General features: G+C 43.4%; 1 protein-coding gene across 2 annotated transcripts in view; it reads right to left on the reverse strand.

Moving 5' to 3' along the window:
* The window catches only part of ndst3 (N-deacetylase/N-sulfotransferase (heparan glucosaminyl) 3), a 56,763-nt gene extending 34,049 nt beyond the window's left edge, over positions 1 to 22,714 (reverse strand). For both annotated transcript variants that reach the window (XM_078166277.1, XM_078166278.1), the window contains exons 1-4: positions 21,481 to 22,714; positions 6,974 to 7,061; positions 4,727 to 4,881; positions 1,972 to 2,157 (exon numbers count right to left, since the gene is read on the reverse strand). In XM_078166277.1, the coding sequence (XP_078022403.1) occupies positions 1,972 to 2,157; positions 4,727 to 4,881; positions 6,974 to 7,061; positions 21,481 to 22,473 (1,422 nt within the window). In that variant the 5' untranslated portion in view covers positions 22,474 to 22,714. The remainder of the gene's footprint in view (positions 1 to 1,971; positions 2,158 to 4,726; positions 4,882 to 6,973; positions 7,062 to 21,480) is intronic.
* Positions 22,715 to 26,401: the final 3,687 nt, after the last annotated feature.

The raw sequence follows: 26,401 nt of genomic DNA on the forward strand, positions 1-26,401 counted from the left end.
ACACACAGTGCCAGCACCGACTATCTAGGGACCACAACCACCAGCTGTGGAAACACGAGCTAATCTGGCTGTATGCAAGATAAAAAGAAGGGAAAAAATGAAAATGACAAAATAGTGAGGAAAAAATATTAAACAATCACGGAAATGTTTGCCCAGAGAATGTGTTTGGAAATTAGACATGTTGGCATTCAGCTAAACAACAACACCAGAAAAAGGTGTTAAATCATGAACACCCAAAGGTGCACTGTAAATCTAAAGCCCTGTTCCCACCAAGCAGTACCGTTCAGTTCGGTACGCTTTTTTTTTCCTGTTTCCACTGTGAAAAGTTGTGGATGGTACCAATGGAACCGTTCTGTACTGTCCCCATTTTTGGTGGTCCCCCCTCTGTTGGGGTACCTAGCACACAGATCTGGTACTAAAAGGTGGAGCTGTGAACACTGCAGTCTGTTGATTGGTTGACAGCGAATGGTCTCTCTGCTCAGGGCTGAGCTGTGGCTGGTTTTGAGGCTCATGTAACCAGTGTTCATACTGTGGAGACTTTTAAATATATCAGTAGACTGAAACGATAAAATGAAAGGAGGTTTTGCTGACTCTTGCAGCAGCTGCAGTCTGAGAAAAATATTTCACTAGGCCGACTGCAAGCAACTTTTAAGGTGGAACGTTAACTTGTTATGTTGCTCAATGCATGAGTTGACGATGTGAATCCATCGACACACCTTAAATTTCAACATGACAACTTTGACCATTACTTAAGTTTTTATAGTCTCTCTTAGATGACACACACTTTTAATAATGAATGGATCTTGAAGCATTCAAAAATATATATTAATATCGACCGGATTGTGTTTTTTATAAAGAAAAAAGAAAGCATCGTGGAGCGTCGCTCCTGTGTGCTCCAGCAACACTTAACCCCAGAGCTTGCCTGAGAAGGACTAAATGCACAAACCTGCTATTTTTAAATATCCCATCGAGAGAGATTCTCACTGCAGCCTGTTTTATTTTGTTTGTATGTTTATTACTGTGTTTGGGCTTCCTCATTCTGCAGATGATAAACAAGGTGCAGATTGATAAAGGAGGAAATACAGTGAGTGCTGGACAGAGCAGTGAGTGACAACAACCCTGCCCACATTTAAGAGTGCTGTTTGCAGTGGAAACGCTAGGGTCTAGGTACCATGTCTGAAGGGTTACTTCTGGTTCCAAAGGTACCATACCGAAAGTGTTTGGTGGAGACATGGCTTAACAAGTTGATCTTACTCAAAAACATCTGAGAAACTAAAGTAACGATAACTATTGATCTTAAGTTATGTCTAATTGATAAGCTGACTTAAAATTTAGTTGTGTTAATTTAATTTTGTAAGTCACTGAAACTTGAAAATGACAAGTACAATTAACTCATTTTCTCTAAGTGTCAGCAACTTCAGTAAACCAAGCTAGTCTAATTTAACTTGATCACAGCAAAGAGGATTTTGCATACGATGGAGTTAGGACAAGTTCTGTTTCGTTAACATGTTAAAGAATATACAAATATGGCTGACTACTTTGCAACCAGCAGAATACAGATATATAGCAAAGTAAACTTGATATACTGATGTTACTAATACTTAGAAAGATTAAGTTATTTTCACTTGTCACTTAAGTTGCCACAACTTCACAAAATTAAGTAAATACGGCTGATTTTTAAGTAAATTTAATAATTAGTTACGAAGTAAAAATAGCTTAAGATTAATAGTTATGTTTACTTACCTTTTTCAAGGCAATCTGTTTCCTTGATTGTTCTAAGTAAGATCAACTCGTCAGATGTTACACTATACTAATTGATTTCATGTCTGTGCAGAAACGTGTCGACTGATCAAAGTGCATTTATGGATGTGCATGTGGATGAGCACATTTATGCATGTGTGCTCTTGCGGCATTGCTTATGCAACCCTGAGGCTTTTCACAGACATGTCATCAAGGAAGTCGTCTCCTCACCATGATGTTGTTGTGGATAAAGCCCTTGCGGTAGCGGGCAGGCTTCAGGTGTGGGTACTCCTCAGTGCTGGTGACCTGGATGTTCCACACACGTCTCCAAGCCTTGTATAGCTGCAGGTGAACTGGGTAGACGCCTGAGTGGTGAGGGGCCACGGCGTAGCCCATGTCCACTGGGATGTTGTGCTCCTGGAGATGGAGGACATACATACACATGGCAGACACATGTGTGAGGGTTATGTACATAAACAGAAGTTATAGCGTATATATACGTTTACAGCTCTGACAAAGGACCCGGTAGGACATAAACACACAAAGCCCACCAGGCTGACCTTGTCGAAGAAGTGCACGGTTTGCGCTGTGTTTGTTACGATGCTGGCCTTCGGGTTGGAAATGAGGAAAAAAAAAAAAGTTTGTGTGAGCATGTGAGGGTGGATGGTTGCTGGGTGCATCTTGCAGACTGATGGTGTTGTCCTTCGCTCTGACACACACCTACACACACTGTCAAAGCTAAGCATCAGCGGTCAGGGGATGAGGGAGTGGAGTATGTATATGTGTGTGTACAACAGAGGTGAGGGATCACACTTTATGATCACATTCACCTTCAACAACATGAACCAGCTCTCCTCGCCGTATTGTATGTGGGACACGGCACTCCAGTAGGCTCATACAAATCATTTCAACACACACACGTACTAACAAAACAGGAAAACAAGGCAGAGCAGGGCAACAAAAGCGCTCAACCTTGTGGACTTCAGATTAATCCAAAGACATTAAAGAGGGCTCAGGTGTGCCCATCAAAATAAGTGCATCACTCCCCAACAGGGATGTTTGGTTTTAGAAAATGAGTACATGAGGGTAAATTTTGTTAAAGCATTCTTATTGCTCATGCTGACATAAGTGGTACAACTATTCTCCCAACCCTGCCTCTTAAAAATATGTTCATATGCATGTAATTAGCCCTCACGAATATGTTCTGCAGGAAGTATAATTTTACCCTGATTATGTTTTCAATTAACATAACAAAAACATATTCATATTGAGCACATCTGTAAAACACTCACTGTCAACATCTGTCACAGGGCTGTCATGATATACACACTCAGCTGAGGTGATGTTGTGGCGCAATAACTGGCTAGCAACTACAACAGTGTGTGTGTGTCTATTACTGCCATACAAAACTGTATCGGAGGAGATGACAGATGAGAGCAAGACACTCTACCTTAGCCTCAAAAAAAGTTTTCAGATTTTCTATGGGCTGCCCTTTAATAGTTGACCAGAAAGGTCATTAGTTGGCAAGATTACTTGGTCGCTTAGTCGCACAAAAAAAAAAAAAAAAAAAAAAAAAAAAGCAAACATGGAATTCTATTAGGAGCTGCACTTTGTAAAAAATAAATCAAAACCTATATGACTGGACCATGTAGGAATTTAATTTAAAAGGACAGAAAGAGGAAGAGGCCATGCTCAGCAGTCAGACAGATATCTTTCCCTTCTTCTGTAGATATTCAGTCTGATAAACACGGAAAAGTTGATCATGTTAGTGCAGGGCTACCCAGAGCTTTACATCTGTCCCACGGACAATAGGCCTACACACTTATAAACAACACCTGGAAGAAGATCAGCTCTGCACAAGAGTAGCGCCTGACCTCTTGTTTTCCAGGAGGTTAAAGACATGGTACATGTACGGCCCCTAATTTCCAGGGCTGGTACCTGCGGTTATTCCACAGGCTAGTTAATAACATGTCGGGCAGGAAATCCAAAGTGTGGGATCATTTTGAGAAGGTGAAGGACGAACCCAAGGTGATATGTAAACTCAAATTCATTGGTCGACTACAAACATGACGTATCATCTGAAACATGGAAGTAGCTACATGCCCATTAGCCCATAGCGTCATTAACAGGCGGCTCGCTCAGTGTGTGACGTGCACTTGTAGATAAAATATAGGCCTATATTAATGAAGGTTCATTAGTACGGTTTTGTATTTCTCTGTAATGTAGCACAGTGTTAACAATGTTACTGATACTATTCTTTCTCACACCTTCAACTCAAACCATTGTGTTGCCCCGCTCAAAATATATCATTTAATAATTACATTAATATCGTAAACATGCAGGCGACTAGTCGACTAATGGCCCTAAATGACGACTATTGGTCAACTAGGAAAATTCTTAGTCAGGGGCTAAGATTGTCATTTAATTATCATTTATGAGACTCCGCCCTCTGCCTGTATTTTCTTAATATCTTCTTGTTTTTTGTGTTCGGAACAAATATAGTGAAACAAAAAGCCAAAGAAGAGTGAATCTGGGGTTGGATGTAACTTTGACTTCTGTTGGCAAGTGCCTTTACAAACAGTAACCAACAATCCTGCATAGTATACCTTTAAACCGAACAACATGAAAGACAAATGACATTATCCCGCCTTACAGTATCTACTTCCTGTGGTGGCGGAAAGTCACACAAATGTTTTAAATAAGCGTAACAAGGCAAACAATGCAGACATTTTGTTTCCTGTAAAGCATGTTCTTTGTGTTGTATTATTCTACTCTAGCGCTTTGACCTGCAAACACCATGCGTGCAATCTGCTGCGGCAAAAGAAATAACAATCACTAACAGTAACAGACGTCCTTGAAGAAAATGCAATCACGGGAAGCGAGCATGATTAAAAGGACACACAAGAAGAAAAAAGCTAAAGCAGAACAGGCAGCTGCAAGAAACGTGTGTGCATGCGTGCGGTGCATGCGTGTGCATCCATCTCACCAGGGCGAACTCCTTGTTGAGGACCATCTGCTCCAGCAGTGAGGACTCGTTGTGGAAGAGGTGAGGCTGCATGTGGCTCCACATGTGGGGGAACCACCAGAACTCATCCACATACTTAAGTAGTAAATCGTCTCCCTCGTCCTCCTCCACCGTGCCTGCACGCACAAAAACACACACACCCGCGCGCACACACAAGGACAAAAGGACAAGGAAACAACATGTATAACTGGATGCTTCATGAGGATTCAGAGTACATTTGAAAATTGTTGCTTTATAAAACTTCTCGCCCAATTAAGGTAAGAGTATCGCCAAGCAACTAGGTTGTTTTAAGGTCACGTTGCTAAATAAGATGGCAGTCTGATACCATGGTGATGGAAAGTCGTACATAGCAATAATAGATGCTGTGGTAAATTATGTTCTATTCTGCATCAGATGTCTTGTAATTATAATTAGGTTCAGTCCCACCACATGTTTTTCCTTTCAGTGTTCCTTTGTTCTCTGGCTGCAGATTTATACAGTTTAACTAGAAAATCAATAAAATACACCCTTGGAACCACAACAGAGCTCAACGCACAGCGCTATGTCACCATATCACACATATATGCCTTGATTAATATCACTCCATAACTAAGTATCTACAGATTGTATGAGATAAAAATATTCTTTTCAGTGATGACCACTGTGCTGCAAGTTCATCCTTTCTTTATTAAATTATATTTGGTCGTTTATTTGCTGCTGACTTTGCGTGCAATAGTCTTTTAAAAATATTTTTGGTACAAAATCTAAGACTCTAAGTATCTAGTCTCATATCACAATGTCAATATATCTGTATTTCGCCCAGCCCTAAGGTAATAATTTAGATTTAATCATAATGTAGTAACAATAAGCTAATCTTGTTTACTCAGACTGACACTGACACTGACACTGGCATCTGAATATAAATCAAAAAGATCATGTTATATTATGTTAATTGATTTGTATGACCATTATTTTTTAGTTGATGGATTGTGCTAGCTGCAAACAAATGTTAATGTGAAATTTTTAAAACCTAGCTTAATCGCGGATCTTATAGCCGTCTGTCGAGTTATTCTAAAACACAGGAAGACAACAAAGGCCCCAGAATTGAAATAATGGGTTAATGAAATGGTGGAAATAGCACCTTATGAAGTAGAATAAATGGCGATCAGGAGAAAGGAGTATCACCTTGGGATTCATGTCTGAATGGAAGATAAGCCTATATAATCATGAATTTATTATATGATTATGTGACCCTGTAGAGTCCTTCTGAACTTATTTGTTAGTTTTTCTTTATGTACTGGAGTCCACCTCCACATTATAAAAAAAATATGTGCTTTGCATTCTTGTATCCCTGGAAAAGAATATACGTACACCATGTTGCGAGCCTTTCAAACCAATGAAAACCTGAATTATATTAAAAAAAATAGTTGCATCATCCTTACACTTCATCACAAAACCAAAAAACAACACTTGAGGATGTTTAGATCCACAAGATTTGTGCATGACCTTTGGCATGTCAAAGGTTTAAGTGAAAAAAACATTTAACTAACGTTCACTTTTTTGAGACACACACATATAGCTTGGTGAAACACAACCTGCACTACCTACGATATCGTCGGTGCAGATATGGAATGCCAAGGCACTCCTTATCAAGAGCTCATTATCCTTTTAATTATAAAAGGAAATTATAATTACCATTCATCATTACATTTAGATTCAAGATGTCTAATTATTTCTTGACATGGTTGTGTAGGTACATACATATATATGTATGTATACATGTATATTTTTTTCTGATTCTCATTTTGTGTGCTTCTCGCTGTATTTTTCTAAATTATGTTATGTTAGCTTGGTTTATTTTTTTCTTCCTTCCTTCCTTTGTTACTGTTTGTTTTTCGCCTTAAGTTGAGGGGCGGCCCGTCGTATAAGCCACTGGCTACCACAGTCTTCCATCACCTGGATTTTATGCAGTCTTATGTGTGAACAATAAATAAATAAATAAATAAATATAGCTCTTAACAACATTACCCCAAAAGCACATTTTAAGAACTGGCATTTTAAGCATCTACACAAACCCAATGGAATTAAATATGTGATGTCTGAATCATTCATACAAAACATCAGTCTAGATTATTAAAACAAGTCAAGTTATTTATATTTGTTATAGTACTGTGTATGCCTGGCACTGGTATGCATGTTTGAATGGAAAGCGTAATAAATAAAACACACCTGTGTGGTAGAACTTCCCAGAGAAGCCGAGGTTGAAGGTAAAGTTGGAGATCTGAGAACGAAGCTGTTTCTGAGTATCGAGGAGAGCCTGCAGACACACAGACTGACAGTTAGATAGATACATAGATAGATAGATAGATAGATAGATAGATAGATAAGAACATTAGTGACAGAATCAGTGTATCAGGTATGTCTATCCCCAGCCTGCATGTGTACAGATAAACAGCTGCTGTCTCTGCTTCAGCTCTCATGTCTCTCTGCTGTATATTGAGGTGAACTCTGGTTCCTCGGAGAACTATCATGAGTGCTGCGTGTACTCATCAGTGCTCATCCTATGGCTCGACAATGGCAGTCGGCAACATGCTGTTACAGCGCGTTCATTAGTTTGTTCTGTTTTTCCCCGTGTACTAAGTGTTCCAGTGGCTGTTCCTGTCCTTAAAGTTACCTCAGTCTCTGGTTTCAATGCTTGAATCAGGATTTTCTCCACTTATTTAATGACTTCATTAGTTTACTGGCCTTTAAACAAAGACTCTGTAATGAGTGTTAACTAAAGAGAGTTGCACACTCGCACACGCAGTCACACACACCGACAGTAATGCGAGTTAATGAAGGTCAGTGCATTAGTAGCCTCTGGAGGGTGGACTAATAACCCCCGCACACACTCCTCCCTTCTCATCATTCTCTCCATCCATCCCTAACAGTACCGAGTGAAGCCCTGCATCCAGACTCTCCCTCTCTTTCGCACTCGCCGCCTCCTTTCTTTCTGATTCTCCCTCTATTCTTCCATCTTACCGCTTCTGAGAACCTGCAGTCGCCTCTCTGCCCCCCTTCCCCATTTGTCTTCCACCTCCCCCCCCCGCCCCCCACCCTTCTCTGAACCTCCATCTCTCCCTCGCTTGCTCCGTGAAAATGTCACATTCTCAGGAGACGGGGCTGTTCTAATTTGAAAGGAAGGCTGAAGCAGCATGGAGGAAAGATCGCTCTCTCTCCCTTTCTATAACACTCTCCCCTTGCTCTTTCTCTTGCACTCTCCCACCCCGTCTTCTTGCCATAGTTGCACTTCTCACCGTTTGCTCCCACACTAATATTCTGTTTATTTATGAAAGTTATAATTCCCTGTATATTTCAGTCTACTGGGTCTTTCTATCGGGCTGCACGCCACGTCTCCATTACCAATCTTTGCCATGCTGCTTTTAATCGATCCCCAGGAACCCTGCGTGATTTACGAGACCTGAGCAGCTGATGTCAGAGCAAGGAATCAGTTCCAGGCAGTCTCTCTCTTTCTCTCTCTGTCTCTCTTCACCCTCTCTCCTCCTGTGTGCAGTGCTCAAAGTGGGCCGGTACTCACTGGTACTCTGTACTGACACTTATACATTTCACTCCTTGGTGTACCAGAACTTTTTCCTGTGTACCGGCACTTCTCTGCCGTTACTCTTTAATGCCCTCAGCATATCAGGTTCTCTGGGTGATTCATAGTGATCCTAAACAAACTGCATTACCCAGGAGGCACTGGGAGCACTAGGTAGGCTACCCAGGCAGCAGTACGTGATTCTCAACTGTTTCCGTTCTTGCCTGCCTGCTCCTCTCTGTTTATCGGTGTGTCCACTGGTTACCAACCTGGGGGTCCCAACTCCCATTAGGGGTTGCAAAGGCTCCACTGAGGGTTGCATATTGTGTATATAGACATATGTATGCAATAGAGCTGTGTGTCAGCATTTGATTCATTTTTCTGTGGAGAAAACTGAATAAAATTTCTAAAGTTAAGATTATTATGTAGGACAGTGGTTCCCAACTGGTCCAGCCATAGGGTCCAGATTTCTTAGTCACTGGTTCAAAGTCCACACAGTTTAACACATACAGCATCATAACTGCTTTTGGCCATGGCGTCAAGCTAGTTTGCTGTCTCTGTGAAGTAGCTGTCCGTTATCCACTCACTCTACTGCAGGAAATGGACTTGAAAATATGAGCTTTGTGCTGGAAATTCACTGTACTTCAAAATATAATATAATAATACTATAAACTTAAAAAAAAAATCTCTCAGGATAAGGGCACAGTGAAGACCTGCACAACACAAGCTGTATTAACAGGGCTTCCACTCTCTGCTAAACAGCCTCATCCTGCATTAGAAAAGTACGGAGTTAAAACAACCAAATAGCTAACAGAGCAATGGCCAAGTGTCGGGGAGATATAAACACTGAATTAGTCAAAAAAGAAGACTACCACGTGATTGTTAAAAAATAAATGACAGATAAGCATATACAAGTTCATAAAAATATCAGAAAAACTCATCTCTGATGCAGTAATCACAGGAAAAAATCTGCTCAAAATCTCTCATTAACACAAGGGTTGCCCCCTAATAGTCGACCAAACGTAAGTTGACCAAATTGTAGGCGCTGTACCTTGTCAAAATAAATCAAAACCTATGTGAGTGGACCATGTGGGAATTTAATCTAAAAGGACAGACACATTAAGTTGCCACTTTACAAAACAATCACAGTCGACTGATTTATGTCCCTTCTCTGCTTTACATCTGTCCCACGGACGATAGGCCTACACACTTATAAACAGCACCTGGAAGAAGATCAGCTCTGCACTCTGCAACCTGACACCTGCCTCAAAAAAGGAGTAGCGCCCAGCGCCCAACCTCACGTTTCCATGGGGTTAAAGACACGGCATGTGTACAGCCCCTAATTTCCAGGGCTGGTACCTGCGGTTATTCCACAGGCTAGTCAATAACATGTCGGGCAGGAAATCCAAAGTGTGGGATCATTTTGAGAAGGTGAAGGACGAACCCAAGGTGATATGTAAACTCATCTTCACTGGTCGACTACAAACATGACGTCATTAACAGGCGGCTCGCTCAGTGTGTGACGTGCACTTGTAGATAAAATATAGGCCTATATTAATGAAGGTTCATTAGTACGGTTTTGTATTTCTCTGTAATGTAGCACAGTGTTAACAATGTTACTGATACTATTCTTTCTCACACCTTCAACTCAAACCATTGTGTTGCCCCGCCCAAAATATATCATTTAATAATTAAATTAATATCGTAAACATGCAGGTGACTAGTCAACTAATGGCCCTAAATGACGACTATTGGTCGACTAGGAAAATTCTTAGTCGGGGGCAGCCCTGGTTTCCAAAAACCTGCAGTTATCACATACACTATTTGAATTACTTGAATAGTTTATTAGACACAACAGAACTTTAACAGTCAAATCCTACGTTGCTAAACACAGGCCACGATGCACCTTTTAGCAGTGAAGAGACCGTTGATGTAATGTTAGCTTCAGCAAAACCTGCATGTCAGTGATGAGATGACCATTTCTCTTAAGTTCTTTTAAGAGTAGTTTATCTGCCACTAGCAAACTGACTCCTTTTGGTTCCCACCCCCACCCTGATACACACACCAACATGTGCATAAGGGGAGCACCGGTCCTTGTTTATTTCCACTTGGAACACTGCTTGTCTGTGTGCATGTTTGTGTGTGTGTGTGTCCCAAACTAACAAATACACAGACACATGCACACAGTGTCTTCATTAGCTCTAATCTAATGGTGTTGAAGATGGCTGCATGCTGACAGATGTGCACAGCTCCCTAATCTGATCCCCTGTCTCCTCTGTTATGACATGCTCTACATCTTTCACAGACACACACACACACACGCACACACACACACACACACACACACACACACACACACACACACGTACACAAACATGTGGATACAAAGACTTAAAAATTAAATTAAGTTTGTAGCTGAGTGCTTTGCATTGTAACTCAATATACACTCCCCGATGCACTTGGTCGAAATGCATTATTAACGTGTGTGTTGGTATCTGTGAGAGTCGGCGGAGGTGTGTGTCCAAGTGTGCAATATATTAGTTTAAACACCTCATTTGTATTCTGCTACCTAACATCCATAGCAGAAAAGAGAGGAGCTCCGCAAATGACCAATTTTTGTGATGCGTCAGTGAAACTAAAAGCCACAAATGACCCTACAGCTGCTTTTGCATGTTTTAGCATTTTTACTATCACAGCGAGCATTTTGTCACTTTTATGTCTTTCTTGGGAAAGTTTTGTTTTCATTGTGCAGTAATGCCACCGTGAGCAGAGAGCCATTTTTAAAGCTCTCCTTGCTGACAAATCCTGAACACCAAAAAGCAAACATTAAAAAGGGGCAATGTGTGAACTCGGCCAATTCTCGCACTTAAGAAGTTGTTGTTCAGCTGCCAAATCTTACAGAGAACACACAAACAATTCAAGGAGAATTTCAAAAACACTATCTGTTTGCAACTGCAGCACTGATTATGAAACTTTCACAGGCAACAAATTGCACACGGTGATGGATCAGCTTTCTCAAGCTTGTTTCAAGTCTCTGCAAAGTGGTTTTCAAAACCACTCAAAGATGTAATAGGCCACATTTAAAAGATAAACTTCATAGTTGTTCTATTTCAGTTTGACTGACAAGTATAATGATGGGGGAGATGATGAAGCAGACACTACTGACGAGTAACCTATTGTAAAATTTCATAATAACTTTTTCATTCTCAACACTTTGATTAATTTAACCTTTTGAAAGCCTGTTTGATATTTGTTTTGTGTTACTCTAGGGCTGTGGTGGTGAAGAGGGACTTAAATTAACTTTAAATTTTCTTTTCTTTCAACTTTTAAACTAAACTTCTAAAGATAACTCATTTAGCCTGCAAACTAACAGGTATCCCTACTCCTAACCTATCTGACTGTATCACTTCATCTGTGATCCGCAAAGCACTCATAGTCACTCATGACCCAGATGATCCACTCAACCAGTACTTTATTCCCCTTCCCTCTGGATGTAGGTGTAGACCATTGGTTCCCAACTGGTCTAGCCACAGGTCCAGATTTCTCCTTAGTCATTAGTTCAAGGTCCACACAGTTTAACACATTCAGCATCATACTTGCATTTGGCCATGTCGTCAAATAGCTGTTCGTTGTTCCCTCACTCTACAGCAGGAAACTAAGCTGGAAATCCAGATGCCCCGCCCCTAGCAAATTCGAATTTGCTCTGCACGGTGATCTGGCCCCGACAAGCAGAGCCCATTGAACCGCCATCGGACTAATCAGATCAGTCTATCTGACAGAGGCGGGCTCTGGGCAGGCGTAACATTATGAGGACAGCGCAGTGCCATAGGAGTCGAAAAGTAAACAGCCAAGATGGCAGCTGCCGAAGGGCCGCGTCCATTCAATTTAGCTTTGGAAGAACACCTATCTTTTTCCTTGAGGGAGGAACAGAAGACTGCCCTAGAAGCCTTCGCTTCCAGGAAGGACGTTTTTGCCATTTTGCAGACGGGATACGGCAAAATAGATAAAATGATAATATATCAGTAAGCCCCACTGGTCAGCAAACCAAGGGGGCTAACTGCAATGAATACATCACCTTGTTTTTGCTCTGATTGACTATCATGCTATCCAATTGCGTGCGGCGGCATTTAATATGCCCCAGTTAGTGCCGCCCCTTGGGTAGGAAGGGTGTATCGTTGAGGGCCAGACTCAAATTCTTTCTAGATTTGAGTCTGGATTTCCAGGCTAGCAGGAAACTGCACTTCAAAATAAAAACTCTGTGCCAGAAATTCGCTGTACTTTAAAATACAGTGTGTTTTTTTCATATTAAATATGTTTGTAAGTCACTTGCAGTCCATTCAGAATGGACCCGGGACCCATTTTTGGGCCATGACCCACCAGCTGGGAACCACTGGTATAGACTACCCATCAACAGAAGGGCTCGTTTCAGGAAGAGCTTTGATCCCACAGCTATTCAGGCTCTACATAAGTAACCTTTTCAGTCTGTGGTGTCTCAAATACAAAACATGTTTTTGTCTCTTGTATATTTATTCTGTATGTATTACCTGTTTGTACTTTTGTATCCACCTGCAGTGGAAAAGAATGTCCTCCTCAAAGACAAATAACGTATCTGTCTCTTAAAGGGACAGTTTCAGATAGCTGGAGACATTGGCCATAGAGATGTCTGCCTTCTCTCCAACATAATGGAAACAGATGTCACTTGTTGTGTGGTGCTTGACCCAGCTACTCAAGATAATCCACAGACCTTGTTGTGAGCAGTTTCATGTAGAAACTATTTTCTCTCCACCAAATCACAGCAGTTAACTGTATTATCTCCGTAGCCGATATCTCCACAGCTCAACAATTCAGACAAATACATTCTAGACTGATGGTTAGCGGTACAGGTCAGAGGAGAAATACAAATTTTTGATTCTGGGATGAACTCTCACCTGTCTCAAACAAAACTAGTTTGTAAGATGGGCTGTCTGACCACACTGAAAATCACTGTTTATACTTGGATCGATAAGGCCACATTCACACAGGGAGGTGGGGAGGGACCGTGATGTTGTTTAAATGTAGGAATAATGGCAGACAGGTTCAGACAGTCTCTGGGGGAGATGACAGAAATAGTGGCTTAAACAATAAACATAGAGAGCGAGGAAGAGATCATCACCTTTGCACAGCTGCCGAATCACTGCATGAAGTGGGTGTGAATGTCCGATGTTGGGAAAGTGACGGGAGAGGTGGGTTCCAAAGCACTTCTGGAGAAGTACACTGGCATCTTAAGGGCCTTTGTGATTTGTGTGGTAGCCTAACCTCCCTGCTTTCACAACATTTTATTTCGGCGACTCTGTATGTATGTCCTATAAAGAGGTCCTCCAGACAACAGGAGTTAAGTTTGTTTGCCAGCTGTGTGTCACTGGCAGTCACAGAGTAGTAAAGCCTGCACATTATCAGCAATATTCACAACACAACCACATCAGGATACCACTGGAGACTGTTTGTTAACACCTGAGTGGACCAAAAGCATTGTGCTGGGTAAACTGTGACAGCCCATTGCCCTCAAACTAAAGACCTGATGGGAGAATTTATAAAAAGATTGTGCAGCTTTTACAGCTTTGGTGCCCCTGTGCTATTTGCACATATTTGAATTAGGTAGAATGCATATATTTGGTGCAAAATTGGACCTTTGCTATGCAAATAAGCCTCATTTCCAATTCACAAAGATCAGTGTTAACAGCCACACGCAGCTACAGTGAAAATATTAGTATCTTCAGAGGATTGGTGGTAACAAAGTGCACTGGCAGACAGGTATTAAATCCCAAATATAGTTTCTCTCTGTCTGCTAAAGTTATGAGGAATGCCTCCGCACCTCATAAGTTCTCACTCCAACCTCGTCACATATTGACGCTCGGTCATGGACTTTCCACATCGGCATATGATGTGCAAGGTACCCTGGGTGCATCTGTTGTTGACGTGTTTGGATGCCATGTCAACTTCAGCCTGTTTCATGCATTGTGTTTCTCAGAATACACTTCTGTTTTCACAGGAAATGTACAGTTTGTATACTGTCTCTTTCAAAAAAATGGACTACATTGGTACATCGGTTTGGCTTTACAGTTACACAGAAAGTGAACATCAGCCTTCCAGGTGATAGTCGGTGGTTGCTGGACTCATCCACCACCACTCCCCTACTTGGACTTTTCACCCCTTAACTTTTGTTGTTGTGTGGCCCCATTTCCCCCCAATGCCGCTGGGCACCTTTACACAATAACAACAACTGGACGCGTATCATGCCAATGGGAAACGACGGCTTTTTTCATCAGTGTCTGATGCCGGAAGTCATTGCCCAAGTGTCAGTACCCAACAACTTCAGAATGAGACTGGGTTGTCAGGTGTTGTCAGCAGGCCATTGCTCTGCCTTCTGTGTTTTTGGCGCAAGGATAAAAACATTTATACTTCGCCACAAGAATGATTTGCAATCAGATGTTAAAAAAAAAGAGCATATTGCACTCAGCTGCAAAACTTATGGCTGTGTGTGCGCTTGTAATACCTTTTGTGAATTGGACTTTGAGACAGGGCAGATAGTGGTTTCAAGTAATGGTTCTATCAGGGGCCACAATCCATTCTTTGTGAATTCGCCCCTGAGTGTTGTTCTCAGAAACTTAACTTTCAAGAAAGAAAGCAATAGGAGGACTACTGTTGATCATGAGGAGGCAGAACTATGGGTACAAACTATGCCCAGCATTATGAAGGAGTGCACTTCTTGGACCGAAACACTCGCACTGAGCATATGACAAAACCCTACCTCTGGCTCTGAGGGACACATGAGGTCCCCCCTGCTGTTTTTTTGAGGGTAACGGCAGCAGATCCGGGAGAATGGAGAGCTTTGTGCAATATGGAGCCAATCTGTCTGCTGGATACTGAGCTCAAAGCTGGAGATGGTTTTAAAATGGGCCATAAGAGATACTTTATAAGAAAGAAGGGGGGATTTGGATTAGCAGGAGGTGGGACTATGTAGCATGTGAGAGATCTTGACAATCCTAGTGATGAAGGTAAACACACAAATGGATTAGCGGTTAGCGATAGCCCTCATTTCTGTGCCCAATCCCACAGCTGCCTAACACTGCTAGTGTCAGAAGCAATGCCAGTTTGTTTCTGTGTACGTGAGAGCGACAGTGGGTGTGTGTGTTTGTGTGTGTTCTTGCATGTGTGCGTGGTAAGCACTAGAAGAGGTGCCAGCTAGATGTTGGGGTTCAAACAGATGGGAGACAGGCATCTGGACAGCTGGCATTCACTGCCTTTCACAACCCCTTTACACCAACCACCTCCCCACCGTATCCCTATTCTGTCATTCTCGCCTTTGCACTGTTTCCTCTCTTTTCTTTTCACAGCCTTAAGCCTGGCTGGGAGATCTAAAATAAAAGTAATTATGAAAGAACTTATTTACAAGTGGGATTTTATGTGCAAACAGATTTGAAGGTGTGTTGAGGGGAACAAGAAAGTTAGACACATTTACGAGGTTGGATTCTTCTGCAAAAGCCAGCCAAAGTTCTTGATTCATCTACACAAGCGCATGTGTTTATGTGTGTGTGTATCTGTGCATGTAATGCGAACACTAGACCAGCAAATTTAACTGGGTCAGTCATCTCTATTTGATGAGCAGGAAGAGCACTTTACCAGTTAATGCCAGTCTTCCTTCTGCTTACTCTTCCCTTCTTCTGTCTCACTTCCAGTCTCGCTTGTCAGCCTCAGTGTAGCTTTTTTTTTTTATATTGAAGCATTTTACAAAATCATCTATTCACTTGCATTTACGGATCCAAGGTACTTGTGATTGCTTTGGCATCGCTATACTTACACTAAATTCTACTTGGCAGCCCCTCAAGGATTTTGAGTTTCAGTGATTGCTGTGACCGCAAAAACCTGCCTCATTTTGGTGGAAGAAAATGCATGGCACACTGCCACATCCTCCGAGTTAATTTGGAGTAAAAACAAGAGCACTGACAAAAAAATTTAATTAAACAAAAAAAGTTATTAAGATAATTCTCTTGTTGACAGATGCTTTCTTCAGTGCATTTATTATAATGACACTGCCATGATGGGCTTCTTTTTTTTGCACTGTATGTTGGATATGATAACCCCTGATGCATAAACATATAACATCCCTTTTCTCTTTCCAATAGTGCAACTGTAAAACTTCTCTTCCCCTGCAGGGCTGACTGTGATCATTTCACTTGTCCAGATCAGGGGGGCGAATGAGAGCAGATGTCAGGACGCATCATGCTGGAAGCAATATCCTGTTCCCTTCTGCCGTCTTCTATGTCCTCTCCTTTTCTCCCTTTCCCACCTGCAACTTTTGTCGCTTTAAAAGCCATTAAGACCGAACACCTAAGATTCTCCGGCAAGGGTGGCCGACCTTTGCCACGTATTAAATGAATGCCGCCTGCCAGATTAAAAAGAGAAAGAAATTTGTCTGCCTCGTGGAACAAAAGCCCAAAAGCAGTCTCCGTTTCTCACATTTCCTTGTCTGCCTCTGGTAGTTTTCTAATCTTTTCTCCACTGTTTATGTCTTTTATTCATTACTTATGTAATAGCATTTGGCAAAGTAATAAACTGATATGGAGTGAGCTCAGTTCCATTGACTTAAGTGGCATCATACTTAATCAGTCTAAAGATTAACTCTAAGTAGGACTGCACAATAAATTAAACACTGCTACGCCAAAAAACTTAATTGACGTCTGATTATTGCCCATTTGGTAAAACTCCTTTTTTTGTTTTGTTTTCAATTTCATGCCGGTGCCAGACCAAAGTGATCATGAAGACCTGAAAAAGCACTTCAGCCTTGACATGTATTCTTTGCATTTCAAACGCCCCTACACCATTATTGGCTCGCCTCAGTGAAATGCAGTAATGTGTAGAATAACAACCTTCTAGCTGGATGCAATGTTAAAACAGGTTTTCTGTTCAGTCCTAAAGGCAAAATGGCACTTTACGGCTTATTAGGCCACATGAAAGTGGTAATTATTTGTCTTGCCAAATTAAACAAAGTAATGAAAGTGCAGCAACTGCCCGACTGTGTCTCTGGAAACTTGTTTTTATCTGTTTTAGCCAATTATTCCCTTTCAGGAGTACAAGAGACTGACTGCAACGACAGAAAATACGCAGAATGCAAGGGATTTCCTCTGACACGATGACAGTCCATCACAGGACAATCTAACTACCGTGCACCCACACAAATATGAGGTAAATTTGCATACAGCAAAGCTACACAGAAATGTCCTAAGTGCCTTTCACTGAGCCACTACCTTCTTTCAGATACATAAAACTACCCAGTCAGTTAATCCAGCTCAAGTGTGTGTGGGTCTTGGCCTCTGAGTTCATGTACAGTACTTGTGTTCCCATGTGTGTGTCCCCTCAACTTAGATTCAGAAAGCACCTTGGGGAGGTAAAGAGTGGAGAGGAGTTGAGAGAGAGGTTTAGGGAGGAATACAAATAGGCTAGTGATAGTGATCAATGACTCAGGCGAGGAGGGGGTGAGGAAGAAGGTGAGTGGAAGAGGAGGAGGAGGAGCGAGGTGATAAAGAGGGATCTGAAGACGGGAGTCGGACACCTCCCTAACGACCACTCTGAGGCGGCGGAGAAGAGGAGCGAAACCTGCAGGCATGAATTAAAAAACACAAGCACCGGCACGCGCGATTCATTGATGGCAGTTTTTGACTGGCATCATCCCTCATTTTGAGAAATGTCATCCGTGGGGTGCCTCCCTGTGAATCATTTTAATGGAGGAAATACAGCTGTGTGTGTGAGTGTGTGTGCAGACAGGAGGGGGTGTAGGTATTGTTTGTCACCAGATGAACTCGTGGGGTGAGACTAATGAAGAGTGCAGAGAGAAGGAGGGAGGTATTTTAATTGGCCTCTCTCTCGTTCTCTCTTTGTCTCACTCTTCAACCCAATCGCCAGAATAAATGTTGGCATTGTACACTTGTGGAAACCGCGGATATGTAACATTTGTACATTATTATCTTGTGGATATGTTAAACTTTATGTGTGATTAATGTGTGTTTATGTTTAGGCGCAAATACCAAGTAGTTATGATCAGGAAAAGATTTTGTTTTGGCTTAAAATACCCAGTCTTGGTGACACAGTTGCCACTAGAAATGCTGCCAATGTCTTGCTATAAAACACCCATTTTTGGTCGAACCACCACCGCCAGAAGTGCGTGCGAAAAACACCCAGTTATGGTGGAACAGTCACTGCTCAAAATGGCACCAATGTCTCGCTGAAAACACCCATTTTTGGTCGAACCACCACCGTCAGAAATGGCTCTGAAAAACACCCAGTTTTGGTGGAACAATCAGTGCTGGACCACTGATTTGTTTGTTGGTCTCAAACAGGGGTCTGCATTGGTCTGCAGTTTGACAGCCATCTCACGTAGGTGTCACGCCGTCCACCATCCCTTCCACCCTCCAGATGACAAAGTCGGCTCATATGTAATCCGAACTACGTCACCTTAGAAACCTTGATATGACACATATGAAACATACAAATGCAGCGTATCCATGGTTTGCAATAGCATACAATGTCAACATTTTATCCTGGTGGCCGAGCTGCACCTCTCTCCTCTTCTCTCAGGAGGTAAGAGGGAATTTCTAACACTGGCACTGCCAACGTTTTGTCTTACTAATTGGTCAATAACATATCCTGTTACATACTTTGATGGAGTGTTAGACATAAGCTGTTTTTAAAGCACCAGGGATGAGACAGGATTTACATTTTCACATAGTTTGTGTGTCATTCATAATGATTCACCGAGATGCCGCGGTGTCTTGTAACTGGTATTCGCTTCCTGAGGAATCATTTTTGCAGCGCTTCAATACTGAAAATGAACTATTCTTAGATGTCTCGATAAAGAAAAAGATGAGCTCACCGAGGACTTAACAACACATCACAACACAACCTCAAATTTAGTCTGTGCAAACACTCTGCTTCTATGATTGAATAATTCCCCGGATTCCACATGCATTCATCATTTTTTTAACAAAATGAAGAAACATCTTTTCAGCTGTCACCTTCAACCCGAAGCTATATATCTGACACACCGTCATCTAATATGAGTCACCCTTTCAACAGCTTTTCAATGACACTTTGCTTTGAGAGAAACACTTCCATTTATGAGTCCAGCTGCAAACTAACAAAAAGGACTGACCTCATGACAAAGTGAGACATTTAGACAACACTGAAATAAATTAGCTGCTGCACATGATTACGAACATGCACGCGTTACACAGTTGTCACTTAAAATAAGCCTTGTTCAAACTGTAGTCTGACAACTCTACCTGAGGCTCTCCATCTCTGAGGGGAGGGCTGCTACAAATCACCATATTCCTGCTCCCCTCCTCTGCTTCCCCATTTCCCTTCAGCATTTTGTTTCTCTGAAATCGCAAAGTTAGCTGCTAGCTCTTCCCCTAGGCGCAATACCCCACCTTCCCCTCCCTCCCATTCTCCCTACCAACCCCCCGCCCCCACCCCCCCCCCCACTTTTCCTCCAGTCTTCCTCTCTGTGATTGCCAACTATCCTGAAGGGGAGAGACGAAATGTGGAAGGAGTGCGAGTGTTTCAAATGGCATCACTCTCTCTTTTTCTCTGCCCCCTCCCCTCTGTCTGTCTCTCTCTATCTCTCCATCTCCCTCTCTCCACCTTTTCCTCCATCCCCATCTCCCTGTCCTTCTGTTATGGCACTGGTTCATCCTCATGTATATTTATGCTACAAAGCTGAAGAGTCAGGCAGACTTAAAATGAAAACTCCAACTAGAGAGCGCTTGTGTGCTCATTTTGTGAATGTGTACGTGCACGGGTGTGTGTGTGTGTGTGTGTGTGTGTGTGTGTCTGTGTGTGTGTGCACTCTATCTCTTGCTCTGCATGTGTGTATGTGTGTGTGAATATGCACTCTTTTATCCTTTCTGGATTCAAGCATCTTTTTTATATTCAAGGGTTGGAATTCCTCTCAACTTCACCACCCACTGCCCTCCTGTTTTCTCAGCCTCCCCATTCCTCTCATCTCCTCCCCACGTTTCAGCCACGGACAGGTGGCTCGCTTTTTTTTTCTTCTTTTTTTCCAAGCGCCTGACGGGACAGGTGTCAACCATTGACGGGAAGTGACATTCTAATCTAAAGTAGTGATTCAGAAAACACCCACGCTCAGACACACATATACACACACACACACACACACACACACACACACACACTCCTGTCATGTATATCCTGTGGCTGCAGTGAGACGGGCAGACGGGATTAGCTCATGCACATCAGCGCAGAGCGGCATAAATCTCACCTGTCTTAAAAGTCCCACACAGCCACACACTCCCACACATGAAAACCCACCAAACACAATTTGTTTCCCTTGAATGGTCCTGAGTGAGGACGCAGTGGGAGAATGTGACCACCGGCTTCAAACGAAATTCCTCTCGCGGAGGCGTTTTATCCACACTCCATCAAACCTGAGAAGTTTTGTTCCCCTCTCTTTTAAAAAATATTACATTCCTACAAATATTAGGGTTTATATGCATGGGAGCGTGTGCACAAATATCAGCGGAGGTGCACGCCTCAGTATACATGTGTATGCATGTGTGTGTGTGTGTGTGTGTGTGTTTGCTCATGCAAGCGTGTGTGTTGAAACAATGGCTGTCTTGAGAGGCGGGCTGCATGGCTGACTCTCCTTTAGTTTCCCTAAGAGGAGGAACGTGGGAAAAGAGGAATAAGTGCCATTCATCTTTTCACTGGCTCATTCACTACCTCGCTTTCTCTCTTTCACTCCACGTCTTTGTTCCCTTAAATGGCCTCTTTACTTCTGGCTAAACCTCCATTTGAGATAAATACCCTCTCGCTGTACCCCAACACATATGCACTTGGTACACAACACACACAGACACACACACACACACACACACACGCATGAGATTTCTCAAATACCCTCTCAGTGCACCCACGCCCGAACTAAAATAATCAGAAATACACTCCAGGTAAAATCTTTTGCTGAGGTGTCTTTCACAGCAGTAAGTAAACATTCCTTATTTTCATCGCTGCTCTGCCATGAATTACTGTTTTTTTTAGTAATTGACAGCAGAATGAAAACACCACTCTCTAATGCACATTATCACACACCCATCACCCCCAATACCTTCACATCCTTGGCGTTCATGCGTGTCCCTTCCTTCCCCACGAAAATGTCGTCTATATCCACCAGTATGTGCCGGTCCAGACCCAAAGTAAGCTTCCTGTCCGTGAGGTAGGAGATGGCATCCACCAAGATGAGTCTGTGGAGCCAGTAGCCCAGTCCCTGGCCAAACAGTACCCTCCTCACCCCATCATAAAGCCCCATGTCTTGCACCACAGTGGCTTGGAGGCCTAAACTAAAACCAGGCCCTGGATTATCGCCACTACCTGCCCCTGCCCCCTCCTTGGCCCGTGCATGCAGCACAGCCTGGTAGGTGGAGTGATTAGAGGAAAAAGAGGTCCAGTCCTCCCCGGGTAAAGCCCCTCGATCTGTGCCGGGCTTGGTCAGATGGAGGAGAGGTGAGCTAGACACCACACAGCAGTCCCAAAGTGCCTGGTTGGTCCTTAGCACCAGCGGGAGGCCTCGGAGTTTGAGGAGAGGTGGGGAGTTCTCAGTGGAGCGGTAGAAACCTATGATGCCCACTCTGTACTCAGTGCAGTATTGATGCAACAACTGCCTGTTCCATGTGTCTGCATGTGCATACTTTAGTAGGTTTTCATAAATGATGAGTGAATATCGTCCGCGGCCTTTCTCTGTCAGCGGCGGAAGGTCGCCCTTCCCTGAGGCGATCTCCATGCGAAACTGGAAGTGTGCCGACTCCAATATAGCCACAATGTCCTGACCCAGCTGGGAGTATTGGGACTCCACCAGCACAAGCACAACCGGGTCAGTGTGGACATGTGTGTGAGGTGGGTTAGGAGGGTACGGGTATGGAAGTTGATGGTATGGGGAGAGCGGCTGGGAGCAGGCAGGTTCGGGGGATTGTCCAAGCTGCATGGAAGGGGAGGAGTTCGTAAACAGAAAGTAGGCAGAGAGGAGAAGGGAGAGGAGGCAGCAAGAGGCCAGCAGGAGCAGGAGCCTGCGTAAGTGGCGGCGGAATCGCACGGCCACGGTCATCGCGATGTAAGGAGGTGTTGTGCGTAGGAGGAGGTGTCTTTCGTTTTTAGTTTGCCGGAGCCTAGAGAGCACGAGTTTGGGGGTTTGAGGAGCTCACGAGATTGCCTATGAGTGCGAGAAAGGAGCAAAGCCACTCAAGGGTGTGTCATGTCACCATGGCAGGTGGAGAGGGGAGCTGTGCCGGATGCTGGGGAACAAAGGTCTTCATTGAGGGAAACGCAGTCGAGGTACTCTCCTTCCAGTCCTCACGGAGGAATCACATGCAGAGACGGAGGGAGAGATGATTAATGCCTGCAGAGAAAGGGGACAAGGAGAAAAGAAGAAAGAGTGAATTTGTTGGGCAAGGTTGAATAGTATGCATTAGTGCTCCGCGAACGTGCTCGCGGGTGTGCGCGTACCTAGGTTGTGCCACCCTGGGGAATGCGAGGGCACAGCTGGTAACTACAGAGCTGATTGAAAACAACTTGCATCCTTAGGGCTTATCCAACCTCTGGCACACACACACACAAAGTGACATCACAGTTAAAAGCACAAACACAACACAAAAGTCAAGCCTCACAAATAAACAACAGCTGGTTGTGTGTTAATGTGGCAGTGTGGGGAGGTGGATGGGAGCTCAACTAATCAGTCCCATGAAGCTCTACAGAGAATTCCTCTAATTGCGCCAAACTCGGTGCACTTCTGTCCTATTTCTGAACCTAATCATCTGAAATACCACAAAATTAGAGCTGGAATCCTTTCGCCAGGAGCACTAATCTGGGGGGAGCCCATGACAGTACAGAGGAAATGGAGAGCAAGAGGAAAGTGCAAGAATAAGAGAGACAGAGCAGAGAGAGGAACAAAATGCAATGAATTATAGAAAGAGACAAAAAAGACCAGGATTAGCATCTTAATGTATGTGCCGGGAGCCAGGGAGAAGAAAAGATCCCACAGCATCTCTTTCTCTCTCTTTTCTCTCTCTGTGCCTCACTCTCCCCCTCTCCCTGTCTTTCTACACCCCCTCTTTCTCTCCTTCTGTCTGTTTGAATATCAATAGTCTTCCCTCACGTTCCCCATCCTTCTCTCCTTGTTCCTTGCCTTTGGAGAACACACGCGAAGAGAAGGTCATAGAGGATGAAGTCCTTAAGTATGAAACCAGAAAATGAAATAACTCTTAACAGTTTTCTTTACAGCCAACACCGAGCAGAAAGTAGTCATTTTTCGTTAAAGGAAATGTGTGTCATCTTAATTGGTACTTGAATGACTACACTAATTCTGTTAGATAGCGTATCTGAGTTTTATTACACGCCAGAAAAATGTGGAGGAAATTGTCTCTTGTACCAAGAAAAGTAGGGCACACTTACTCAGTCTTGGAGTAATTCAAGCTGGTGCTTTGAGATTCAAAAGGAGGAATAAAATCTGACAACTATAGGTGAGCTTAACCTGTTACTGGAGGTATGCATGTGTTTCACTATTAGGAGCCACATGAGGGCGCTGGAATTGGATTAATAATGTGAGAGACTTCACATGGAAGTTTTCCTCTTGTCATTTTAATAGCTAAAACTCCCACTGGTTATTCATGCAGTATGCAAGAAGCTAAATATACTTCTTGGTTTGGGAGCTGTTTTTTATGGATTTTGTGAAATGCTGCATGAAAAAAAAAAAGTTTTGAACCATTTTCAAATTCAAATTTTACAACAAAATGCACTTAAATTCAACATAATAGTGCATTTTCTGTATTTAAAACAGTTCAAAATGATGGTTGTTAGTTTTAAGTGCATTTTGAAAGCCACAAAATCATCCAGTTTTAATTTAATCAAATCTGAGCAGTGAATTGAGGGTGTTAGTTGAGGATAAACACTTAAAAAAAACTGGAGGAAAACACTGAAATGTTAATAAATCTAGTCAACTATTCTGTTTGAGTGGTTAAATCTCTGATGAAAAGAGAAAGCAACCCGCAGCATAAACATCCCCACACTGAAAGATTAACTCAAACTAACAGCAGATGATCCCTGAGAGTTTCCCCATCCCGCTTCCTGCCGCTGAAGTTTCTGTTAACAACGAGCACCGACTCGCCCACCTACCTCTCGCCGAAGCTGAGGCGCTGCCGTGCGGGGAAGAGGCGTGACGGGAGAGCGGTGAGTGTGCTGCTGCTGCTGCTGCTGCTGCTGCTGCTTCGGGTGGGTCCGGGGCTCCGGTCTCGGTGGCGCACCACTCCCGTATGTTTTGGATGCTGAAGCGTTGTGCCATCTCCCCTTTCACACACACTCACACTCACACACACACACACACACTCTCTCTCTCTTTACCCTCCACTAGAGCAGCAGCAGATGCGGGCAGCCGGAATGATCGGCTCTCCTCCTCCCCCTTTTCATCATTCTTCTCTTTCTCTTACTCTCGTCTCCCCCGCGGTCCTCTCCTCTCTCCCGCTATGCTCACTTCTCTCTTAATCTCTGCTCTATGAGGTGGAGATTAGCCAGCAGAGGAGACGGACGGAGGAGCACCGATATCAGGTTGCCCGTTAACGACTGACTGCCGTGCGTAAACGCTCCGGTTTAAGAGCGCCTACACAAGTGGAGGCGATCGAGGGAGCGAGAGAGAGAAAGAGAGTGAGGTAGGAAGGAAAGAAGGGGAGGGGGCTCGGTGTGATTGACACAAACAGCCTTTTTCGCGGGCATCAGCGATCACGGGCCCCGGTAAAAGCTCACGGCCCGTTAGTTGGTGTTAGTCGGATGAGGGATGTCACGCACGGATACGCACCAGTGCAAGTTAATGGCGCGCCTTGCTGATTCCCTCTCGCTCCTTGCACAAGTTGTAGTACTCAAGAATAAGAAAGAACAGGAAGCAAGAGGGACACTTAGACTATAGGTGGTGTGCAAAAAAAGCATTTTCACATCATCAAAAATGGTATCAATCATGCGGATGAATAAGACATTTTTGGTATTCACTATTCAAAATACACTCATTCATGCATGTTCACCCACGTGTGAATCAGCCCCATTAGGCCCACTTGTGTAGAATGTCAATCAACCAGGCGCAGCATGTCTATCACACAGTTTTTAACTTGATTAGGTGTTCCCTTCTCCCTTCCCACTAGTTCATCAATCTCCCTAACCTATTTGCACTGACACACACTCACTCACACACATCTCAATGGAGCTGGTGGGCCCCTCATTCACATTGTAATGGCCCTACAATGGAGCTTATTTAGCGTGTGTGTGTGTGTGTGAGAGAGAGAGAGAGAGTGTGTGTGCAGAGAGCGAACACAAGTCTGAAGTGCGAGGAAAATGCATGAACCCGGGGAAAGACAGACACGCAGTTGTGCTGTCAGCTCTCGCAGGGTGACGTCTGGGCGGACTGTGGTGTACATACAACACCAGGCCCCGGACAAACACATGAAAACACTCAGAGATGGTGCACTTTCTGAGCACAGAGCATTTGGAAAGAGCTCATTTTCACACTAGTATCATGTTCCTTTTACTTACCCTTTACTTGGTTTGACAAATTTGCAGTCTCGCTGGAAACCCTATGCCTCTCAGTTAGTGTAATGACTAAGCAGTGGTGCTGAGACACAGAGCTTGAATGAAATATAACAGCCAGAATATCATGCCCTACAGAATGGAATCCAGAGATAATGAAGGTTTGGATTGGAGTGCGATTGTGTTTGTATGTAAATTAGTGTCAGTGGGTGAAGTGTAATTAGAGAGGCTCTTCACCCATTTCCTCCACATTGCAAGCTAAGAACCACTTCTGCTATTGTGCTAGTTGGAGACAATAAGCCAGAAATGAAAACTAGACAGCTGCGCGTGGACTCCATTGTAGGCTATGTGTCGCCATGCATGTTTGTGTTCACCTCTAAAGATAATTACGGAGACGTCCACCACCAGGCAACAGTAGCTTCTGAGAGAGGATGCACACATGCAAGCGCATGGTCGGTCAAACTCACGTG

Source organism: Epinephelus lanceolatus, chromosome 3 (genome assembly GCF_041903045.1).
Source record: "Epinephelus lanceolatus isolate andai-2023 chromosome 3, ASM4190304v1, whole genome shotgun sequence".
NCBI classification, from domain to species: Eukaryota; Metazoa; Chordata; class Actinopteri; order Perciformes; family Serranidae; genus Epinephelus; species Epinephelus lanceolatus.